General features: G+C 32.9%; 1 protein-coding gene across 1 annotated transcript in view; it reads right to left on the bottom strand.

The window, feature by feature from the left end:
* Positions 1-20,322, bottom strand: part of CALCRL (calcitonin receptor like receptor) — a 40,007-nt gene extending 19,685 nt beyond the window's left edge. The window contains exons 1-5 of the mRNA XM_007471520.1: positions 20,269-20,322; positions 17,887-18,019; positions 15,056-15,166; positions 14,844-14,956; positions 13,361-13,452 (exon numbers count right to left, since the gene is read on the bottom strand). Coding sequence (XP_007471582.1) covers positions 13,361-13,452; positions 14,844-14,956; positions 15,056-15,166; positions 17,887-18,019; positions 20,269-20,322 — 503 coding nt within the window. The remainder of the gene's footprint in view (positions 1-13,360; positions 13,453-14,843; positions 14,957-15,055; positions 15,167-17,886; positions 18,020-20,268) is intronic.
* Between the last annotated feature and the right edge of the window lie 388 nt (positions 20,323-20,710).

Here is a 20,710-nt window from a genome sequence, read left to right as displayed (position 1 = left end):
GCAAAAAAAAAAAAAAAAAAAAAAAAATCTGTAAAATGCCTGTCTTGGGCTTACCCTGTGTCTATGGAATGCCAACTATTGTTTAGGGAAAAACTGCTTATCCATGCAAATATAAAACACCCATGCCCTTTTTTAGTAACGGAATTTAGATAACTAAGCTACCATCATGGGAAAAAAAATAAAATGTTTTCCTTAACTGGGTTGTTTTGCCCTTTTCTGCTGAACACACTTATATCCAGGTCCATTGGTTAAGACATATATACATAAACAAAATTTCATATTTTTCAAATTATGGCCAAAAGACTAGGAAGGTTTGCTTACAGAGCAAGTCAGAAATATTTGTAAAGAGTAACTTGGAATGCAGGAAAACAAACATTGAAAGAAGGCTTTCAAAAATAACAATTCATTATAGAAGTAAGAGCTGAAAGATATGAACTGAGGAACATAAAACAAACAGCATTTGTATAATAACTGTTGATATTTATAATATTCACATGTGAAAAGATGGAAAATACGTAAAATAAAATGCCAACTAGTTAGTTGAAAAACCAGTTTAATTTTCCTTGTGTTCATTTAAACTTCCTTCTCTTCTCTATGACAGTCTGTATTTCTGTTCCTCTGAGAATTCCCTCTTTTCTAATGACTCTGCTCCCACCTCAATCTGGCTTGAAAGTTAAAGACTTAAAAATGAGCTGCTGGATGTAGAGAATGGACTTGAGGACACGGGGAGGGGGAAGGGTAAACTGGGACGAAGTGAGAGAGTAGCATTTACATATATACACTACCAAATGTAAAACAGATAGCTAGTGGGAAGCTGCTGCATAGCACAGGGAGATCAGCTCAGTGCTTTGTGACCACCTAGAGGGGTGGGATAGGGAGGGTGGGAGGGAGACGCAAGAGGGAGGGAATATGGGGATATATGTACACGTATAGCTGATTCACTTTGTTATACAGCAGAAACTAATACACCATTGTAAAGCAATTATACTCCAATAAAGATGTTAAAAAAAAAATGAGCTGCTGGTATCTATTCTCTTCTAAAGATGTAATTATTGTGACTACAGTCACCAAAAAAAAATGGTTTCTTATTCTCTTACTATGTGATAAAAGAATATACCATATTTCCCTCTTTTAGACCCAAACAATGCCATATTATGGGCAAAATTTTGAAATGATAGAGTGAAATTCTATGGTAAATGAATTATTGAATACCAAAACCAAACAAATACTTAAGAGGACACATGAAATCATTTCAATAGACACATGAAGCTTATTTTGAGTGTTATACAAAATTATCCAAGTAGTATGGTCAACATAGATAATCTATCATATATGACTCAAACCATATACTTCTGCATTAGGAACCCTGATATCCTGTTTAGCTGTCTATATCGTAACATACTGAACCATTGCCAAATCATTTCAGTTTGTGTTGTGTAAAATAAGTCCTACTCTCTACAATACTAGACTATAGTTTTGGTTTCTTCAATTTTTTCCTCCAGGTTCTGTGTAACTTACATGTAGACAAATGCTATCTGACATGTTTTTTCTCAATGTCTAGTGGTAAAGATGGTTCAGATTTTTCTAGTGATGCGTATTGTTTTCTTTTAAACATATGCATTAATACGTATAAGTACATTAAGCCAAATAAAATCAACTTGAAAATGAAAACCAAAATATGTACTTGGTAAACACACTGGTTTGCTTAAATGAAATACTAAAATATTTTGCTATTTTTTCAAATGTTAATCTGCAACCAATTTAACCTATCCTAAATTCTTTAATGTGATTATTTATTCAAAATATTTTTAAAAATTGTTTTATAGGCTTATAGAATGTTTTACAAAAATCTCTGTCTGCTTTCTTTAAATGTTATCCTAGCATAACCATAGAATAGAAAATGTGGTTTGTGGGTCTGGATTGTTTCCGTTTCATATTCTCTACATATAATTATTTTAGAACACTATTTCAATAGGCAATTTTGACAAGCAGAGTAATAGAGACAGTTGGCATAAGTGTGGCAGCAAACCCACTACATTCCATGTGTAATGTAACCATGCCTTTCAATTCTCTTTTTGTGCCACCTACTGAAAGTGTGACTTTGGACAAGTTATTTAAAAACTCTAATCCTCAGTTTCAGTTTCCTTTTCTGTAATATAGGGATAACAGTAGTACTTCATAGGATTGGCTGGAAGGTTAAATGAGTTAAATCATGTCTAGTGCTAAGCGTAATATCTAACCTATAGTGAACATTCCAAGTTAACTATTATTTTTAACATAGTTTTCATGCGGCTAATTTTAATCAAATTCTCTAATGGGTTTTTCTCACAAATAATAAAATAGCATCAAGGCTCGTGTCAGTAATATAAAACTGCCCATGTTTTAAGTAATGCAACGATACATTGTCATCTTTTTGTTACAAAACACAAGAATTCAGCATCAGAAAGATAATTTCCATGTGATGGAGGGCAATAGATCAAGCAACCTAAATTATCTTCCCAAGGAGTTGTCTGCAAATTTCCACTTTCCTTATCATGCTGATGCCAGGTATTATGCTGCTGCATATTCAAAGTTCTGCCACAGTATAGACAAAATATTTGCCTTTGATTCCCATTTGGTTTTGACATGAGGTCGAAATTTCCAAATTACTTCCCTCAGTACTAATCCTGAGCAAAACTAGTCATGGAAGGAGGAAATACAAGCAATAAAAGAATAGCCCACTCTACAGTGTACTACTTCCTTATGCTAGTTTATCTAATTTAATTTCCAAATGCTCAGCTTTTTCCACAAGAAAACACAAATCGTGTATCCGAAAGGAAAGCCCGTGCCAATAGGAACACTGCCAAAAACAACAGGCAGAAAGCAATAAATGTATTAAAAGAATAAGCAGTATGGCTATCTTTTGTCTACTGGCAATGGAACTTTGAGTTGATGGAATCACCTGGTTATGTGACACAAAGTAGACATAACCTCTGGCATTAGCTCTCTTTTGGAGGCTGCTGGTGATCCATTCAGCCAGATTAGAAAGAGTCCAAGAGTGTTTCAACCAAGGTGCTCAGTCAAGTCCTGCTAGAGAGGAAATGGTTGCCCTGCCTCTATCATGCTCTCTCCTCCACTGCCCATGCCTTTCAAAGTTGCTCATTTAATATTACATATAAATACAGGCTGCATAAGGAACAGACCTGCTCATTTTATGTGGCCAAATGGTTTGCTCTCATGTGTGAATTACCCCAGTGCATGTGTGCTTCTTGGTCTCCTAATGGGCATAAAACTAGAGAAGAAATAGTCTGGCTTTCTGAATGCCTGTGATTCTTATGCTCTAAAAAAGAAAAAAAAAATCCCAAAAAGCAAAACTGGAAATCAACCCTTTTAGAGATAAAATTCATAATAATAGCATACACCATGATATTGAGGCCTTACAATATCCCAGGTGCAGAGGTAAGTACTCTACATTCATTATCTCATTTAACAACCCCTTGAAATATCATTATCCTTTAATAAAATTGAGGTAAGCTGCTCCAGGTCACAATCCTATTAAGTGATCTTTTGAATTTGAATGTTTAAGTTTTTTTTTTTTTTTTTTTTTTTTTTTTTGAGGTATGCGGGCCTCTCACTGTTGTGGCCTCTCCCATTGTGGAGCACAGGCTCCGGACGCACAGGCTCAGCGGCCATGGCTCACGGGCCCAGCCGCTCCGCGGCATGTGGGATCTTCCCGGACAAGGGCACGAACCCATGTCCCCTGCATCGGCAGGCGGACTCCCGACCACTGCGCCACCAGGGAAGCCCTTGAATGTTTAAGTTTTTAATAAAGTATCAATAATAAGGCTTTTGTCTCCTTTAATATTCATTTAGTCACTTATAACTATTTTTGATGCATAATAATACACTGTTCACTGTTTCTAGATACTGGGGAAACAGTTGTGAACAACACAGAGCAAGATCCTGATCTCATGTTACTCATGGGACAGTGGAGGGTAAATAGACACATATATTACATAAAGTAATTCTACATAGTGTTATAGAGGAACTGGTTTTTGTTAGAGTAAACCCATTACTTCTTGCACCAGTTTGTCCTGATTTAAATCTGATACTCTAATGTGGAAATGCAATGCTTTTATTATATAATTACAGTGGACATATTTAAAAAGCTTTCCAGCCAAGACTCGCATTCCTGAATAGGTATGCTTTCAGCTCTCATCACGTTCATTTGAGAGGGAAGGATGTTTCAGCACATTGATTAAATTCATTAATTTGGAAGTAGACTCAGTGAGTATGCTCTAATAAAACATTATGTGAAAAACTATAACTAACAATATCCAGTGTTAAGCTGAACGAAGTCTAGAATACATACAATAGAATAGAATGTATCTCAGAACTGTAGTGCACAACAAACTTACAATGAATACACTCTTACAAGAGGGGGGAAAGCAAGGGTGGTCCTGGGTAGGCACTCAGAGGTATGTTATTCAAGGATCGCTACATGACTATTTCTGAACTCAGCCATTGTCAGACTTCTGACAGTGCAGATTTGCCAGGTTTTAAACAACTTATTTAAGTGATAGCTCTGATTTGCAGATACAGGGACATCAGAACATGATTTGTAGATAAGACTCTCTATTCTCTGTTTCAATGTAGGATTTCTTTAAATAGTTAGCTTTATTTGAAACCAATTTAAAGATTGAATCATGAACAGTTTTCAGGAGAATAGTTATAGCTTAAAGAAGAAAGCCATACTTGTTCTAATTCAAGAGATATATGAAGAAACTGGAAATGAGAGAAAGGTTAACAATATTGAGTGAATATTTTCAAATATGATCTAAAAAAAAGAAAGGTGAGAATTTGTGTCACTTGTCCTGAACAGCAGAAATATAAGCATTAAAGGATCATTTTATTAAGTTGAGAAATAGATTTTCTGCTGAATTTTATTCAGGACTACCGAGAAATATCATCTTCTATATAGTTGTAAATATGCAACTTGGCTTTAAAATTATTTAGAATCACGGTCTGAAATGTCAGCAAAATTAAGATGGTTTAAGAAAAAAGAACTACCTTCTTCCCCATGCAAGTTACGTGTGCTCTTTTATGTGCAAGAATATGGAGCCTTTTGTCTGGGTTGAAAGTAAGAGTAAGATTTGCTATGCTCTCAGGTTTTAAACAGTAATTAAAATATAATTTATAATTAATTCTGGTAAAGCTTATTTATTTTTTTTATCTAAAGGGTTCTGCTTTGTTTTTCCAAGGATCATTATGAGTAAGAGCCATTGCCTCTTAGGGCTTGGCAAATCCCAAATTTCTGTCTGTCTCTCTTCCGCTCCCTTTCTGTTCCCTTTCTTTTTATCTCCCACTCTCTTTCCTTAATTGGCTCTAATATAAAACTGAAGTATATCTGGTAAATAGTGTTTCGTGTTCTCTGCTTCTGATCTAAAGCTTGGATGAGTAGTAGACTTTTCTCTCTCTAAATAAAAAATAACAAACAGTACCCTAAATCAACTTTTTGTATGGTCTTGGTTTTTATTAGGAAGGATCAGTGACCCTCATTCAATTAACAAATGAAAAAAATAGTTGCCTCTAGCCTAGACTAAGCAAGAATGACTGCAGTATGAGGAACTGGGTTCAGAAGCAGAAAGGAGATATTGATAGATTTTTGTACACACAATGATTTTATGTGAAACATCAGCTCTCCTAGGAATTGTTTTCAGGTTAGTTGGAAGAAAGCTAAGATTTCTATTGCTCCTGGCTATATGAACGTGCTTCATTAACCATTCAGTTAAGCATTTTCTGAGATGGCCTTGGTCTTCTTTGGATCTAGCTGCAGGGTATCCTATGTTATTTTACACAGTTGCTTCTACTGGTTAGAATTGTAAAAAGTCTTACTCTAATGTCTTTCTTTGTTGATGGAGACAGCAAAGGCCAGACAAACTCAAGGGACTTGTCCAAGGTCACAGATAAGTCATGGGAAAATCTGTCCTAGAAATAAGTTTCCAAGTCAGTTCATGTCTTCATTCCTTAAAAATGTATTAAGTGCCTACTATGCACAAGGTTATGTGCTAAGCCCTGGAATGTGTAAAGAAACAAAGCAGTGATGATTCCTGCTCTCATGGAGCTAAATTTGTGCTGTTCTTTGCATTATTTCCTGTTTTAGCGGATAGCTGTTTTAGTAGATAGTTCTGGGAGTATATATTAAAAGTGCCTTAAAATCAAAGACTACAAATTCAAGTACTGAGTAAGCTATGTGGTATCTTGTGGGCATTAAAAAAGTTTTATTATCTTTGACTAATTTGCTAAACCTCAATTTTTTCCTGATATAATTATGCTACTACTTTGGTTTATAAAATTTTTCATTCATTGTATACTTATTTTTCTATGTGAATGTTATAACAACTTCTTTAAAAATGTGGTACACATAAAACTAGAAACTGTGTTCTTTAATTATGTTTTAAAAGAGCCCACTGTTAAAATATGCCAATCAGGGCTAAATATTTATATAAAATCTTTTAATGGACTAGTAAGAAAGAGCAAGAGTGACAACTATGCCAATAATAGTATTTTCCAAACGAGACTCTCCACTTAACAATGCATATATATCATCTCAGCTATGATATAGATACTAATAGAATCTGCATGTTAAAGATGTGAAATTGAGGATTAGAGAAATGAAAGAAGCTGCTCGATACTATGCAGCAAGTAGCTGACGAAGGTGGAATCTGAGAGAAGATGTGCCTGTTTAGAGAACATACTCTTAACCACTCACCTGTAGTGAAGGCTGTCTAACACATAAAAAAGTATTTAGAATGGTATACCTGGGCCTAACTTGACCCAGGTTTCTCATGTTTTATATAAAGCCTGAGAATGTATAATAAAAAAGAAAAATTAATTTGAAGCTTTGCTTCTTTCTGGTCAAATTCTCCATTTTTAAAAGATAACTAAAGTCAAATAAAATTACTAAGCCAAACAGAAAGTACATAGATGGGGAGGAACCCTAGATAACTTAGTTAACTACTTAGAATATAAGTAAAATTAGGTGTTGAACTAGGTAATCTCTTCAGTTTTCATGGCTTACAATTTCTATCTGTTGAAATTCTACCCTCTTTATTCAGCACTCATTTCAGTGAGATTATCACCTCAAGAATCTTCCAATTCTATGAGTCAAAATGAGTCTTCCTTTCCTCTGTCTTCCCATAGCTCTTTGTAGCTCCACAGCAATTTTGGGGGCTTTTGTTGTTGTTGTTGTTTACTTTGTATTACTATTTATTTATTTTTTTGCGGTACGCGGGCCTCTCACTGTTGTGGCCTCTCCCGTTGCGGAGCACAGGCTCCGGACGCGCAGGCTCAGCGGCGATGGCTCACGGGCCCGGCCGCTCCGCGGCATGTGGGATCTTCCCGGACCGGGGCACGAATCCATGTTCCCTGCATTGGCAGGCGGACTCTCAACCACTGCGCCACCAGGGAAGCCCTGTATTACTATTTATATAGGATAATGTTAGATGACTAAGTAAGTGTAGTCTGTGTGCCTACATGATTGATATTGTCTAAAGACAAAATTAGTACCTTTTACTGTATATTGAAAGTTTGCTACATGCCAGGTACTGTGTGTGTCTTCTCTGCCCAGTATTTTAAACGTTAGGACTCATTATGAAGAAACAGGCTAACTGAAAAACAGAAATCAGGATAAGTCCATACTATTAGTAAGTGGTGATGGCAAGATTTGCATATACTCCATGTTTTTAATTACTGTATTACACTATCCATTAAAATTAACTTGTGCCTGAAATCAAGTATATATCTATCATGCTAACTCACCATTAAAGCTTTTTTATAGTTCACTATAGAAAATGAATAGTTAATTGTAGTTTCAGAATAAACTCTAAAAATAAGCAATGCAACTAGTTAAAAACCTTAATTTTTCTTTTATGTAGAGGCCAAGAACCAATTTCCATATATTGGCAAGATATTTATTTGTTTTAATGAGGTTTTGCCTATGTAGCATGTCACAAATCTTTTTTCTAAAACATCGAAATTTTTAGCAATTAACATATATATATATACGTTATATATATATATATATAGCATATAGTATTCTTGATTTAAAAAAAAGAAAACCTGCTGTTTTTCTGAAAAAAATAACGTCTATCAATATGTTGAACATGATGATGATTTTGGGGCAACATGAAATTTTTAGCCTCTCTTTTTAAAATGAGAAATGGGTCTACAGATTATATCTTTAAAGCTAAAGTACTTAGCATGTATACACACAATTTCAGTTTTTTAAAAAGTGTTTTTCTACAGAGAAAATAAATTAAGTCTGAAGTTTAAAATTTTAACCCTTCAGTTTAAAATTACTTGTATTGGTTGAATAGCATTTGCTTTTTAAAATATAATATATGTAAATGCAGATATAAAAATATTGAACCAGATTTTCTTTCAATTCCTAATCAATAATAAATGTAGTTTACCTGTGTAGATTGCTTTCAGCCTGCAAAATACTTTCACAAATGCTAACTTTCCTGATATTGAAATTATATATTTTGTTTTAAAAAATTAACTCTTTCATCCTAATCTTCTTTCCTAAATTATAGACTTGGGCTTGAAAGTAGCATTACAGATCATTAGGTGCAGCTATGAACCCAGTATAGAAATAACCTATTTCAAAATTCCTGCTAGGTTGACACCTAATATCTGAAAATCTTGGGTGACAGAAAGGTCAGTTGGTCAACAGATGGTTCAGTCTATTTTGTTTGCCTGTTAGCGTTTTTTATTGTTTTTAATTGAACCAACTATTTTTTCTCTCTGTGTTATTATACAAACTCTATTCCCATTTTAGTCTTTCAAATTATTGAAGTCATCTGCTATTCCCTGTTTATTTTGTCGTTTGGCTTAACATTTTTGGTCCTTGACTCCCTAATCAGCAGATATTATTTTCTTTAATTTCTTCATTGTCCTGATAAGTCAGTTCTATGACATCCTCTTTTCCTCTTACAAAGTCAGTCCATAGTAGACAGAGTAAATGACTGGTCTAATTAGAGCTTTGAAACTGGATACTTTGCATTTATGTATAGTCTGGCTTGCAATATTGTTTTCCCTTGGCAGTCCTACTATTGCCTCATTAGTACACAGCAAGCATTTGCTCAGTTAAATCATGGCTCTTTCATAAAGAAACTGTTAATTTTACATTTGGTTTTATGGAGTTAGTTTAGAACTTTATTTATATCCTTAAATTTCAAACTTGATTGGAGCCATAGGACTTGGAATTCTAGGACACCCTTTGTCGTCTTTTTAACTACTGATTTTGGCATGCAATATAATTGCTATATTTAACTTTGTGTCCTTCAGAAGTTTAATGTGTCTAAATATTTTGGCTTATTACATGCAAAATAAAAAGAGATCATTTAATCTGAAGGGTCTCAGCTGTATTAGTATTAAATCTGAAGAGATGGTGGGCTCCTAAATGGTAATTAAAAATTTGTTCCACATTCAGCACAAACTAGTTGCAGTTTCAGAAATACTACAATAAAATAATCACAGAGATTTCACTGAGGAAATGATGCTAAGGTTTAGATCTGAAAGATGAGACTACATTTAACTAGACTAGAGGAGCAGGGAAGAGACTCTACAGAATATTCAATTATAGGATACATTAATGACTTTGATTTTATATAAATTATAATAGGAAGTCTAAAATTTTTAAAGCAAGGGATGACAAAATTAGATCTATATTTAATATAAATCTTTGAAAATATTCTGGCTGCGATGTTTAGCATTGAATGAAGATGGTGAAAGTGGACTTACTGAGGCTAGATAATACTAGGTTGGTGGTGGTGGCAGGAGAGATGAAACAAAATGGATAGATTGGAGGGCTGTTAGGAGGTTTTATCCACAGAGTATGAGGAGAGAATGATAGGAAAACTGAGACGGTATCGAAGATTGCTCCTAAGTCTATGGCTTATGCAACTAGATTGCTGGTGGTGTTATTTGTAAAGATGGGTTGCTTTGGAAGAAAAACTGCTTTGGGTTAGGAGAAGGTAGATAGTATGAATTTGTTTCGAACATGTTGATTTTGAAATACTTCTGAGATGATATATCTCCAGAGACATAAAAAGATAAATACCCTTTCACCAAGAAATCACAAGTCTGGGAATGTAGCCTAAGAAAATAGTGTAAAATATGGGGAAAGTTATGGCTGAAAATGTCCATTGCAGTGTATTTTATTAATAGGAAAAGCTGGAAGCAACGTTAATTTTCAAAAATAGAAGAATGATTTAGTAAACTTTCGTCAACTTACTAAATGCAATATTAGTTAGCCAATTAAATAGCCAATTAGCCAATTAAATGGTTGTTTTAAAAACTTAGTGACAGGGAAAGAATTATATAATGCTAAGTTGTAAAAATAGTTAAAATAATTTGTACATTACAAATAAAACTGAGTAAATACAAATGAGTATGAAATAAAACTGGAAAAATAAATGAAATTGCCCAATAGTGTATTAGAATTTTAGGTGTATATATTTCTTTATTTAAAAATTTATTAAAAAAAATTAAGTTCTCAATTTTTTAAAATATTGCAAATTTAAGTGCAGTTCTCAAGATTAGTTTGTTTTTAATTAATGGTTGCATTCTTTCTCCTGAGGTTAGAAATATTAAAACATAACTTTTTTTCCAAGAAGCTTTTTAAGATAGTCTTAAATAACTCTTATGATTTCTATTGTATGCCTTTAGGGTAGAGGCTGATCTACTTTATACTTAGTCATGGTCATAAAAGTCTCCAAGTTAGAAAAAGAATCTTAGCTGATATTAGTTACATTTAAATTAATCTTCTCTGGGTTTGTATGTGTGGTAATATGTAATTTTAATGAACTCAAAATCTGAGTTCTAGAGTACTGCATAGATTTTAGGGAATTACTTGTAACATTTAGTTCTAAGATGCAAGAGAGTCATTTTTTTCAAATTTAGATACATTCATTTTTAAATTGTAAAGATTTTGTTTTCAGCAATAAAGAAGAAAAAAGAACTATATCTTTCTTAAATTTATACTAAGTGAGATTTTGAAATTTTAATTTTATTTTGTGTTTTTAAATGTACTAAATAAAATATTAACTGAGTTTTAGTGCCATATTTTACCAATAAGTTTGTTATCATCAGTAACATTATTTCACTTTGTCAATTAGCATAAATAATTTATCACTGTAGACCTGAGGACTTTATTTAAAAATTGTCACTTTGGGAAATGGTTTATTTTCCAGTTTTCAATCTATTAGACAGTCATAATGAAGTTTTTCATACTCCAAAATATTCATTTCAAAAATCTTACATAACCTAAGAGTATATTCAAGAGTAAAGACATGAAGTTTTATTAAACTGTATATAAGCAACTGATATTATGTAACTAATTATAAAGGCAGTGACTGAGAATTGACAGTTTGTTTTGAGCAAGAACATTTTGGCAATTTGTTACAAAATATAGTATAGTAAATTTTATTCTTTAAGAAATGTTTTCCATATTTTAGGATAAAAAGTCTCTTCAACTTATTTTGATGCATGTTTTAACACAATTTAGTAAAAAAAAAAAAAAAGTCACATTTTAAAATGTACTCAAATGTTGAATTAGCTTTATTCAGAGTGGAATATTTTTAGTCGGTTTCTAATGGTGCCTCGATAATGTTATCAATCAAAAGTGCCATTTAAATTCCCCAAAGTAATAGTTAGGGAGTATGGGACCTACATGTACAGACTGCTATATTTAAAATGGATAACCAACAAGGACCTACTGTATAGCACAGGGAACTATGCTTAATGTTACGTGGCAGCCTGAACGGGAGGGGAGTTTGGGGGAGAATGGATACATGTATATGCATGGCTGAGTTGCTTTGCTGTGCACCTGAAACTATCACAACATTGTTAATTGGCTGTATCCAATATAAAACAAAAAGTTTTTAAAAAATTCCCCAAAGTAACTTGTATTGAAGATTCTTAAGAAAGTGCAAGTTTCCAAAAACAGCAATTATGATGCAATCTATAGATCCCATGATTTTGATCCCATGAAAAATAATCGTTGTAGTTCGTATATTATTTCATGTACTTTGAATATTTGACGAACTGTGGGCTAAAAGCTGGTGCTCCAGTTACAAATGAGCCTAACATCTAGGTGTCTAATAATTTCTGGATTTGGTTTATTTTGATGTGCAGCTACTACTTTAGTTGGTTCTGAAGCTGCTAATGTTCCAAGATGATTGTTGAAAAAGGAGAAGGAGGAGGGGCAGGGGGAGGGGGAGGAGGAGGGAAGAGGGAAGAAGAGGAGGAGGAAGGAGAGGAAGAGAGAGACAATGGCAGTGACACTGGTGATGAAGATACAATAAAATATAGCTACTCTGTCTTTACACTGAATTCTTTAATTACTGGTGGTGATCAAAATTATGAAGACCATGTTAATGCATAAGATAATTATGCAGTTTTAGAATTTACCCTCCTGTCAATTAAAAAAAAATCACAGTTGATAGGTTGAATCAAGAAATTGGAGGAAGGCAGATAAATTGGGAATTTGGGATTAACAGATAACACTACTATATATATGAAATAGACAAACAGCAAGGTCCTACTGTATAGCACAGGGAACTATATTCAATATTTCATAATAACCTATAATGGACAAGAATCTGAAAAAGGATATATATATGTGTGTGTATATATATATATATATATATACACACACACATAACTGAATCACTTTGCTGTATATCTAAAACACAGTAAATCAACTATATTTCAACTAAAAAAAAAAAGAAATTGGAGCTGACTCTCCCTCCACCCTAAAAAAGAATAAACTTCAAGTAAATTTCAAAATATAATTTTAAAACTATTTTAAAAATGACCCCCCCAAACCAGAAAAATTAACCTAACCATAATATATTGAAATTATTATTTTTAATAATATATATTAGATGTCATTGCTATTTTTTGCACAAAATACCAGTTCTTATAATGTACCATGTATACTGATACTAAAATTGACCAAGAAGTTGAAAATTTAATTAGGAAGGCCTATAATATTTGGCTGTTTCCAAAGCAAATAAAGATAGGTTTACATATTCATTTTGGCTCCCTTTTTACTGCATGACTTCATTCTTATATGCATACTCATTTTGTAAAGTTAGGCTTCAGATATTTTATCAATCTCCTGATTCTCTACATTTTATAAAGTCAAGATAAAGTCAACATAGTTCTAATTATTTTAAACATTCAATTTATTTTAAACATTATAAATCATCTATATTTCATAAATTTTATCAGCACATGGATAAACATGCATATGATACTGCATTCACCAAAGATAATCAGTAAGCTAAAAAAAAATTTTACATGTACTTACTTGAAATAAAAGAATATACCAAGTGAGATAAGCAGTGATGCAATAGATAATCCATGTCCAATTATAGTCAGATAAAACAAATTCAGTGCAGTCTGTAATTTGTATGGATAAAAATAAATATTAAGGCTCATATCAATACTATAATTCTACATGTGTATAAGCTCAAAATCAATAAAATAACATATTTTTAAAAATATGTGATCAGATAGCCTTACCATTTAGTTTGCAAGCCAATGAGTATTAGAATACATCTGGAATGAAGAATATCTATGAAAATTTATCAGGTGATATCAAAATTTATAAATTGCTCTTTTTATTTAAGAAATTAGGAGTCACATATTAAACATATGAAGAAATAAATTTCTTGATCTACGTTGTATAAAATATGAAAACAAACATTTATCATTTTGGAGGACATTGACAATTTTCACTCTATCAGTTTGTGCACCTTAAATCAATGATTTTTGTTTGTTTCTTTAGACTTAAATGCCAGATAAGGCTTTCTTTCCTAACTGGGTTTTTTTTTTTTTTCCTTTGACAAATTTGAGGCTTCAAAACAGGTCTCAGAACAGTAATCTACAGGCGCCTCTGATCTGTACAAATACATTTTTTATATTGGTTTTGACTTTTCCTCTGATTTTTGTCTTTATTCTATTGTAACTTACCATTTTATTGTGTATTTTTATGATTCTCTTCAAACCCTTCTCTGAGTAAGCAATGAATACCTGATTTATAATTATGATAGCTGGCAGTTATCAAATGCTTACTATAGGCTTGTTAGTTTTCTAAATATTTTCCTTGTATTAAGTCAATTCTTATGAAAGCCTTGCGGATGGTTTTAGTATCCTCACTTTACACAGGAGGGGACTGAGGCAGAGAGAGGTTACAGCTTGCCCAAGGTCACAGCTGGTAAGGAGCAGAAACAGGAAGTCAGAAATCAGAACTCAGCTTTAATCACTGTGACAAACTGCCTCAATATACACACACGTGCAAATATATGCAGGCACTTTGTATCGAAGCTTTATTGTGACAAACTTTGACTAACCTTGACTTTAACGTATGATGTTAAAAGTGGGAATGCCAGTGAGGGTGACCTAATAGCCAGTCAGAATGAAAGCCTTCTGCTGAGGGAACTGTGTAAACCCTGCTGGGCTTATTTTGTTTACTTGAGCACAATTCCTGACCGTAATTATAGGAATTCCACCACAGATGAAAATTTTCTTTTTTCTTACATTTTTAAAGTATGTTTACTTTGGAAAATTCTGAACTCCAATACTGAGACACTGAATTACCTAGCAGGATTGCTTCCTCGGTGTAATGACCAAATCAATGATTATTTCTAAGAAGATATTTTTGTTCATTGTTTTTATGATGAAAAGGCTTTACAATGGAATGAACACTGGCTAAATTTTCTCCAATATTGTATCGGCAACTAACTTTTAAAATAGTGTAAATTAAATCTGAATTTATAATTATTACTTACCTTCACTTTCTCATGTGTGTTAACATTACATTGGGTATAATTTGTCCATGTTCTGTTGCTTGCTGGATGTCTAAACCAGTTTCCATCTTGGTCACAGATTTTTGTAACTTTTTCTTTAAAATTAAAAAGGAAAAAACGAAACAGTAATTTAGTTAACCTAGGCTTTATTAAATAGATGTCAAGGAGATTTGTATATAAATTTCTGCTTTTACCTGAAGGATCAAAGTCCTGAAAGTAATCTGGGCAGTGCTGCATTGATTCTGTTCCTGCAGCAACATCATTCCAGCACAGCCATCCATCCCAGGTTCTGTTGCAATAAATGCCTTAAGGGGAGAGTAGAAATTAGGGCTAACTAACTCCCTCTAGTTATATAGAAAGACATAAAGTCTTAATGGTAGACTCACACTGACATGGAATAAAGACTGTCTACTGAAAATGAGGACATCATATAAAATCTTTATAACAATTACTTGGATTATTCACAAAGTAATTATTAGAATAACTAATTGTTAAATTAAATTTAGAAATATCTAAAAAATATGAGGTTTAGCTTTAATTCTAATTCTCAAAGGTAGCTATTTATTTAATAAATCACATGGTCTTTGCTGGTTTTCTTAACCATAAAGTAGTGGTTAATTAGTGTCCCTATGCTTGAAATTCAAAAAATATGGGAAATTGAAAACGTGTTTTATTTTAGAAACTGTATTCTTAGGGCAAGTTATAGTATTTTCTGAAGTGAACGGATGAACATTCCAATATTTCCTGTTACCACATTAACCCTGACACATACTTATTTAGGTCCCTCCACCAAATTCTAGCTCTTACTTTCCTCCCTTTTCTTTTCAAATGAAGTAGAGTGTTTAATCTCTCATTCTTTTCTTACCAACATTAAGAGAAAGAACCTCTTACATGAAAAAATGTAAAGTTTTTTAAAGACATAGAGAAATAAAATGACCAAAATGTTCCAAAGTTATAAGTCTGTAATCAAAGAGAGTAATTTTCTGCCTTGTTAGGTAAGCACACATAGAAAGAAACTTGAATGTTGCATGAGATGTTTATTACTATTAACAGATTTGTACAGCAATCTCAGAATCAGTCTAGGCTTCACGGAAGTAGAAAAAGTTCTATTGGCCTGAAAATCTAAATAATTCTAGTTAAAAAAAAAAAAAAGCCTCAGATAGTCTGTTTTCCCTCCTGTGATTTTCAAACTCATATAAATAGCTTGCATCCACATATTACTAAATAAAATGCATTTTGTGGCCTATCAGAGAAAAATTTCCTGATACCATCTTAGAAAGCCTCACAAACAAGTCCTTATACTGCTCCAAAAGATTCCACAACACTGGCTGCATGATAAATTGCCAGGTCTAGAATTTTTCCAACTGTGTTGTATGGCATTTGAGTGATACATGATAGGTATTCCATTAAAAAATTATGTAATCAAATAGATTTGGAGAACACAAAGTTAAAATAAACATTTCTTTATAACAAGATTTTCTAGAGTATTTAAAATTACAAAGTGTATTATGACTCTCCAAGAGGAAGATTTATTATGCAGTGATCTTGAACTTATTTTATCACAAAATTATTTTATTATAAAACCCTCATAAATATATTCCTATTGTTAAACAATTAGATTTGAAGCTAGCTTTCACACATATCTAGATGATTTGGAAGGTGTTAATTCAATAATTTTAAACTAATAACATTTAGTTTTTTGTTTTTTGTTTTTTGTTTTTGCAGTACGCGGGCCTCTCACTGTTGGGGCCTCTCCCGTTGTGGAGCACAGGCTCCGGACCCGCAGGCCCAGCAGCCATGGCTCACAGGCCTAGCCGCTCCGCAGCATGTGGGTTCTTCCCAGACTGGGGCACGAACCCGTGTCCCCTGCATCGGCAGGCAGACTCTCAACCACTGCGCCACCAGAGAAGCCCAACACTTAAATTTTAATGGAATAAAGTGAGAAGCCAGATCAGTTAACAAAGAATTTGTATACAAATTTTAATTACTTGATAATTCAATCCCTATTGAGCTAATATCAGATAGTTTGTCATTGTCTGGCATATTTTAAAGACATGTTTTAACTGGATATATATTGTAATAAAAATGTTTGGGCAGATATATCTAACTACTTCTCCTAAGATGAACAAATTGTATTGTTCAGTTAGATTAAAGTTCCAAGAGTTGACCAATGCAGAAAAATTTCTTTTTTCTCTTTCTTACAAGCAAGTTCATTTTGACAGTTACAAATACTAATAGTAACCTACTTTTAACATTTCATGTATATAACAAACACTGTATTTTATACTATCAAATATTTTCCCCCAAAGTTAAATTCTTTGTTTCCACTGATGGTTTAAAGATTTAAAAATATCTAAAGTCTTCACATTTTGCTTTGTTTCACTATGAGTGTTGCATTTTACAGTTTGAACATAACTCTGCCTTTAGGGTTGCCAGGTAAAATACAGGACTTGTTTTTGCTTTTGCTAAATTTGGCAACTCTACTTGTCCTTCTCAGAATTGAAGCATATATATGGCACTTAGTAGGCCCTCAATAAATGTTTCAAAAATTCCTTAAAAATATCTTAATGGAAACAGAAGCTCTCGGATTTCATTAGCTTTGCTACCAAATGTATCACACAAAGTATGTTATGTGCAAAAAAAAAAAAATTATTTGTCATTTTATTAAGCTATTATCAAGGAGCTTTTGAAAAAAAAGACATACAAATCACATAAACTGAAGATCAACTGTCACTGATTTAATCCAAGACACATACTTATTTGATATTTTAAATATCTTTATACCATAAAAAAATGTTACTAAAAATATCCCTGTCACACATATTTTTATTAGAATTTTTAAAAAGAGGCAAGATAATTGCATCATAAAATGTTCTTCATAAGTAAATAATTAAAACTGCACATATACCAGAAAAACTAGCAATTAACCCATTTTTAAGAATGGACCTAAGGGACCCGTAACAATGTAATGAGGTAGTTTTCTTTCAAAAATATATTAAATGCATTTAAAATTAGTCATGGTTACCTTCTGTTTGTTGAACAGGGTCTTGCATAATTTTTTGGTAACATTCATATTGAGCCGTCATGATTTTATTTCTAGTAACACCCAACTGAATTAAGTCACCAGGGTTCTCTTCTGATTCTGCTATGACAAGAATCTAAGGGATTAAAGAAAATAAAACTTCAGAATTGTGAGAATGTCTGTGAGAAGCAGTCTGTCACATTGGAAAACAGTAAGTGCAGTGATGTACTGCAGGGTCATCAGGCTCTGGGGGGAAATTCCTGATTTGTAGTGTTTGCCAATTTCCATGGTGTAAATATCGCTACTATGTCCAATTTCAAACCACCACCAAGAGTTGCCAATGGCCCCAGTGAGCAGCATAGTCCACAGTTCCCTCTCAGAAGACTGTGGGAGCCAGCTCCAGGCCATGTATCTGGAATGCAGGCAGCTGTATTCAAAATTCACCTCTATTTTTTGACCTGGGAGCGTAGACAAGATATTTAACCACCCCCTCTATGACCACCAAAAGTTCTGCTTTCTTATTGTAAAATGGGATAAAATAGTATCAAGATAACAGAGGGGAAGTATCTGGCACATGGTAAATGCTTAAAATTGTTGCCATTTTTATAATTACATTTTGATAAGATAATGACAAGTTCATTTATGATGTTGGTAAACAGAATTTTTATTGTATGCACATCAATAAAGGTTTTAGGCAACTCTAAAGAATATTTATATTCTTCCACTTTAGTAGCTTTATTTTAAGCTTCACTTATACTTTAATTTCTACATGACTTTTTTTCCTGTTTTGTAGCATGAAGCCTGTATAAGCCTTTCTTCAACCTTATTTCTTCTTTGCTTTTGCATAATTCCTATTAATTATTTTCCATAAATAGTTACCTTTCTATTCCTATTTTGTTTCCTTATTTTTGATTTTCTATTCTCTAGCAGGAAGTTTAATTTAAATTTAAAATAAATAGTAAAAGTCCCTCAGTATGTGGCACCACTCAAGTTTCACCATCACCTCACCACCATTTAATATTAACTTTTTTATTCTTTGATTGGTTTTAATCTCTTAATAAAGACTTATGCAGCTGTTGTGCTGCACAAGAAATGGAAATTTATAACATCAAGAAAAAATTATTTCCTCCTGTTCTCAGTTTATAGAATTGCATAAAATCAATATCATTTTTATTCTTACTTAAAAACTCAAGTTTGCACATTGTCTGAATGAATTCAAGAGAAACGGTCACAATTCCTTAAATTAGAACAATCAGATTGGTAATCTGTTACAGAACTACCTACAGGGAACCACCTTTGGCCTGTGCAGCTCATTGGCATGCTCAATGGAGGGTGGGAGCTGAAGAAACAGGAATCCTGTTTCTTGAATTTCAGTCTGTTTACTTAAGATAACATCTAAGAAGTGCAGAATTTGGACTGCTCCTAGACTTGAGAATGTTTTTAAATACAAAGGATGACAGGAGAGTAGTTGTGCTTTTTTCCCATTTAGGTTTTCTACATTTTTCTTGAGTTTCTTTGTTTGAATCTTTGTGGGGTTTACTTGGAAACACCACAAGAAAATTATTTGCTGGCACAGAATTAGGTGAGATTATGTCTCTGAGTTTCTCAACATATAATAAGAGTATAGTCACTGTTTTAATGTGAAACAGGGAAAAATAGGAACAAAAATTTCTGTAAATAAAAATAAAATTAAATGTCTATGACCTATGACCCCTTGAGTACAGCAATTGCTTTTTAGTCATCCTTAGTCTACCCTCCACCTCCAGCCCCACGTCCCCTGCATATACATGCAGAGGCATGCAGGAGTGCACATACTCACATATACATCTGCCTCAAATTTAGCATCCATGCCTGTCAGAAAATGGGCACTTAATACTTATTTGAGTGAATGGGTGAGGAAATTAATTTAAAACATAGTGCATGATTCCAAAGTGCTTTTCAATCAATACAGGTCAATCACTTGGCAGAATGGGAGAAAAATCAACAGGTTGGAATTGCTTTTTTAATAGATCTAACTCAGAATCAGCAGGTCTGATTGAAAATATTTCATCTATTACGTACGACTGTACTATAGAGCCATTCCATTTTTCTTTCAAACTCTGGTAATGGCTTTTCTCTGGCGTCCGCACATTTGTGTTCATCATCCCTCCACCCACACTGCACCATCATACTGTTGTGCCTGCTACAGGACTAAAAGCCTAAAACGGTACACTGAAGGGAAACAAATGATTGCTGTGTTGATTAGATATAAAAATGTACTTAATTTATGCATCCAATAACTACATGTATTTTTGTATTATTAGCCTTTATCAATTATGGGTATGTTGGAAGTTAAAACAGAAATAATCATAGATAGGGAGATACATTAGAGAAATTTATGCTTACCATAAGAAAAGGCAAGAGAAACAGAAAATACAGGATACACTTTTTCTCCATCATTAAAGCCAAGATGAAATATGTTATATAATATAAATCAAACTGCAATAGAAAATAAAAGAAATATAATTTAGCAATATTTATGAAATAAACATAGATGGCTCTCAATGGAAAAAATGTTAAAACTACACAATAATTTTGCTTTAAGGATTGGATTAATAGTCTTACATACTACAAATGTTAAGAGCATCATGGCTTAAAGTACTAAAGAGCTTAATTAAATACATTTTAATTTAACTTAATTAGCCTTACAAGCAGGAAAGCCTCTTACAGATATATTTTTAAGTAATTAGAAAACATCTCACTTTCTTTATCTTTACCAAAGTCGGGATAAAAAATACAAAGTAAAGAGTTTCACGAGAACATAAAAGCACAAATTTTGATAGCATAT

The sequence above is a fragment of the Lipotes vexillifer genome, unplaced genomic scaffold (assembly GCF_000442215.2).
Source record: "Lipotes vexillifer unplaced genomic scaffold, Lipotes_vexillifer_v1.1 scaffold1168, whole genome shotgun sequence".
Classification (NCBI taxonomy): Eukaryota; Metazoa; Chordata; class Mammalia; order Artiodactyla; family Lipotidae; genus Lipotes; species Lipotes vexillifer.
Note: the sequence above shows the minus strand (reverse complement) of the source record. Positions and strands in the feature narration are given on the sequence as shown.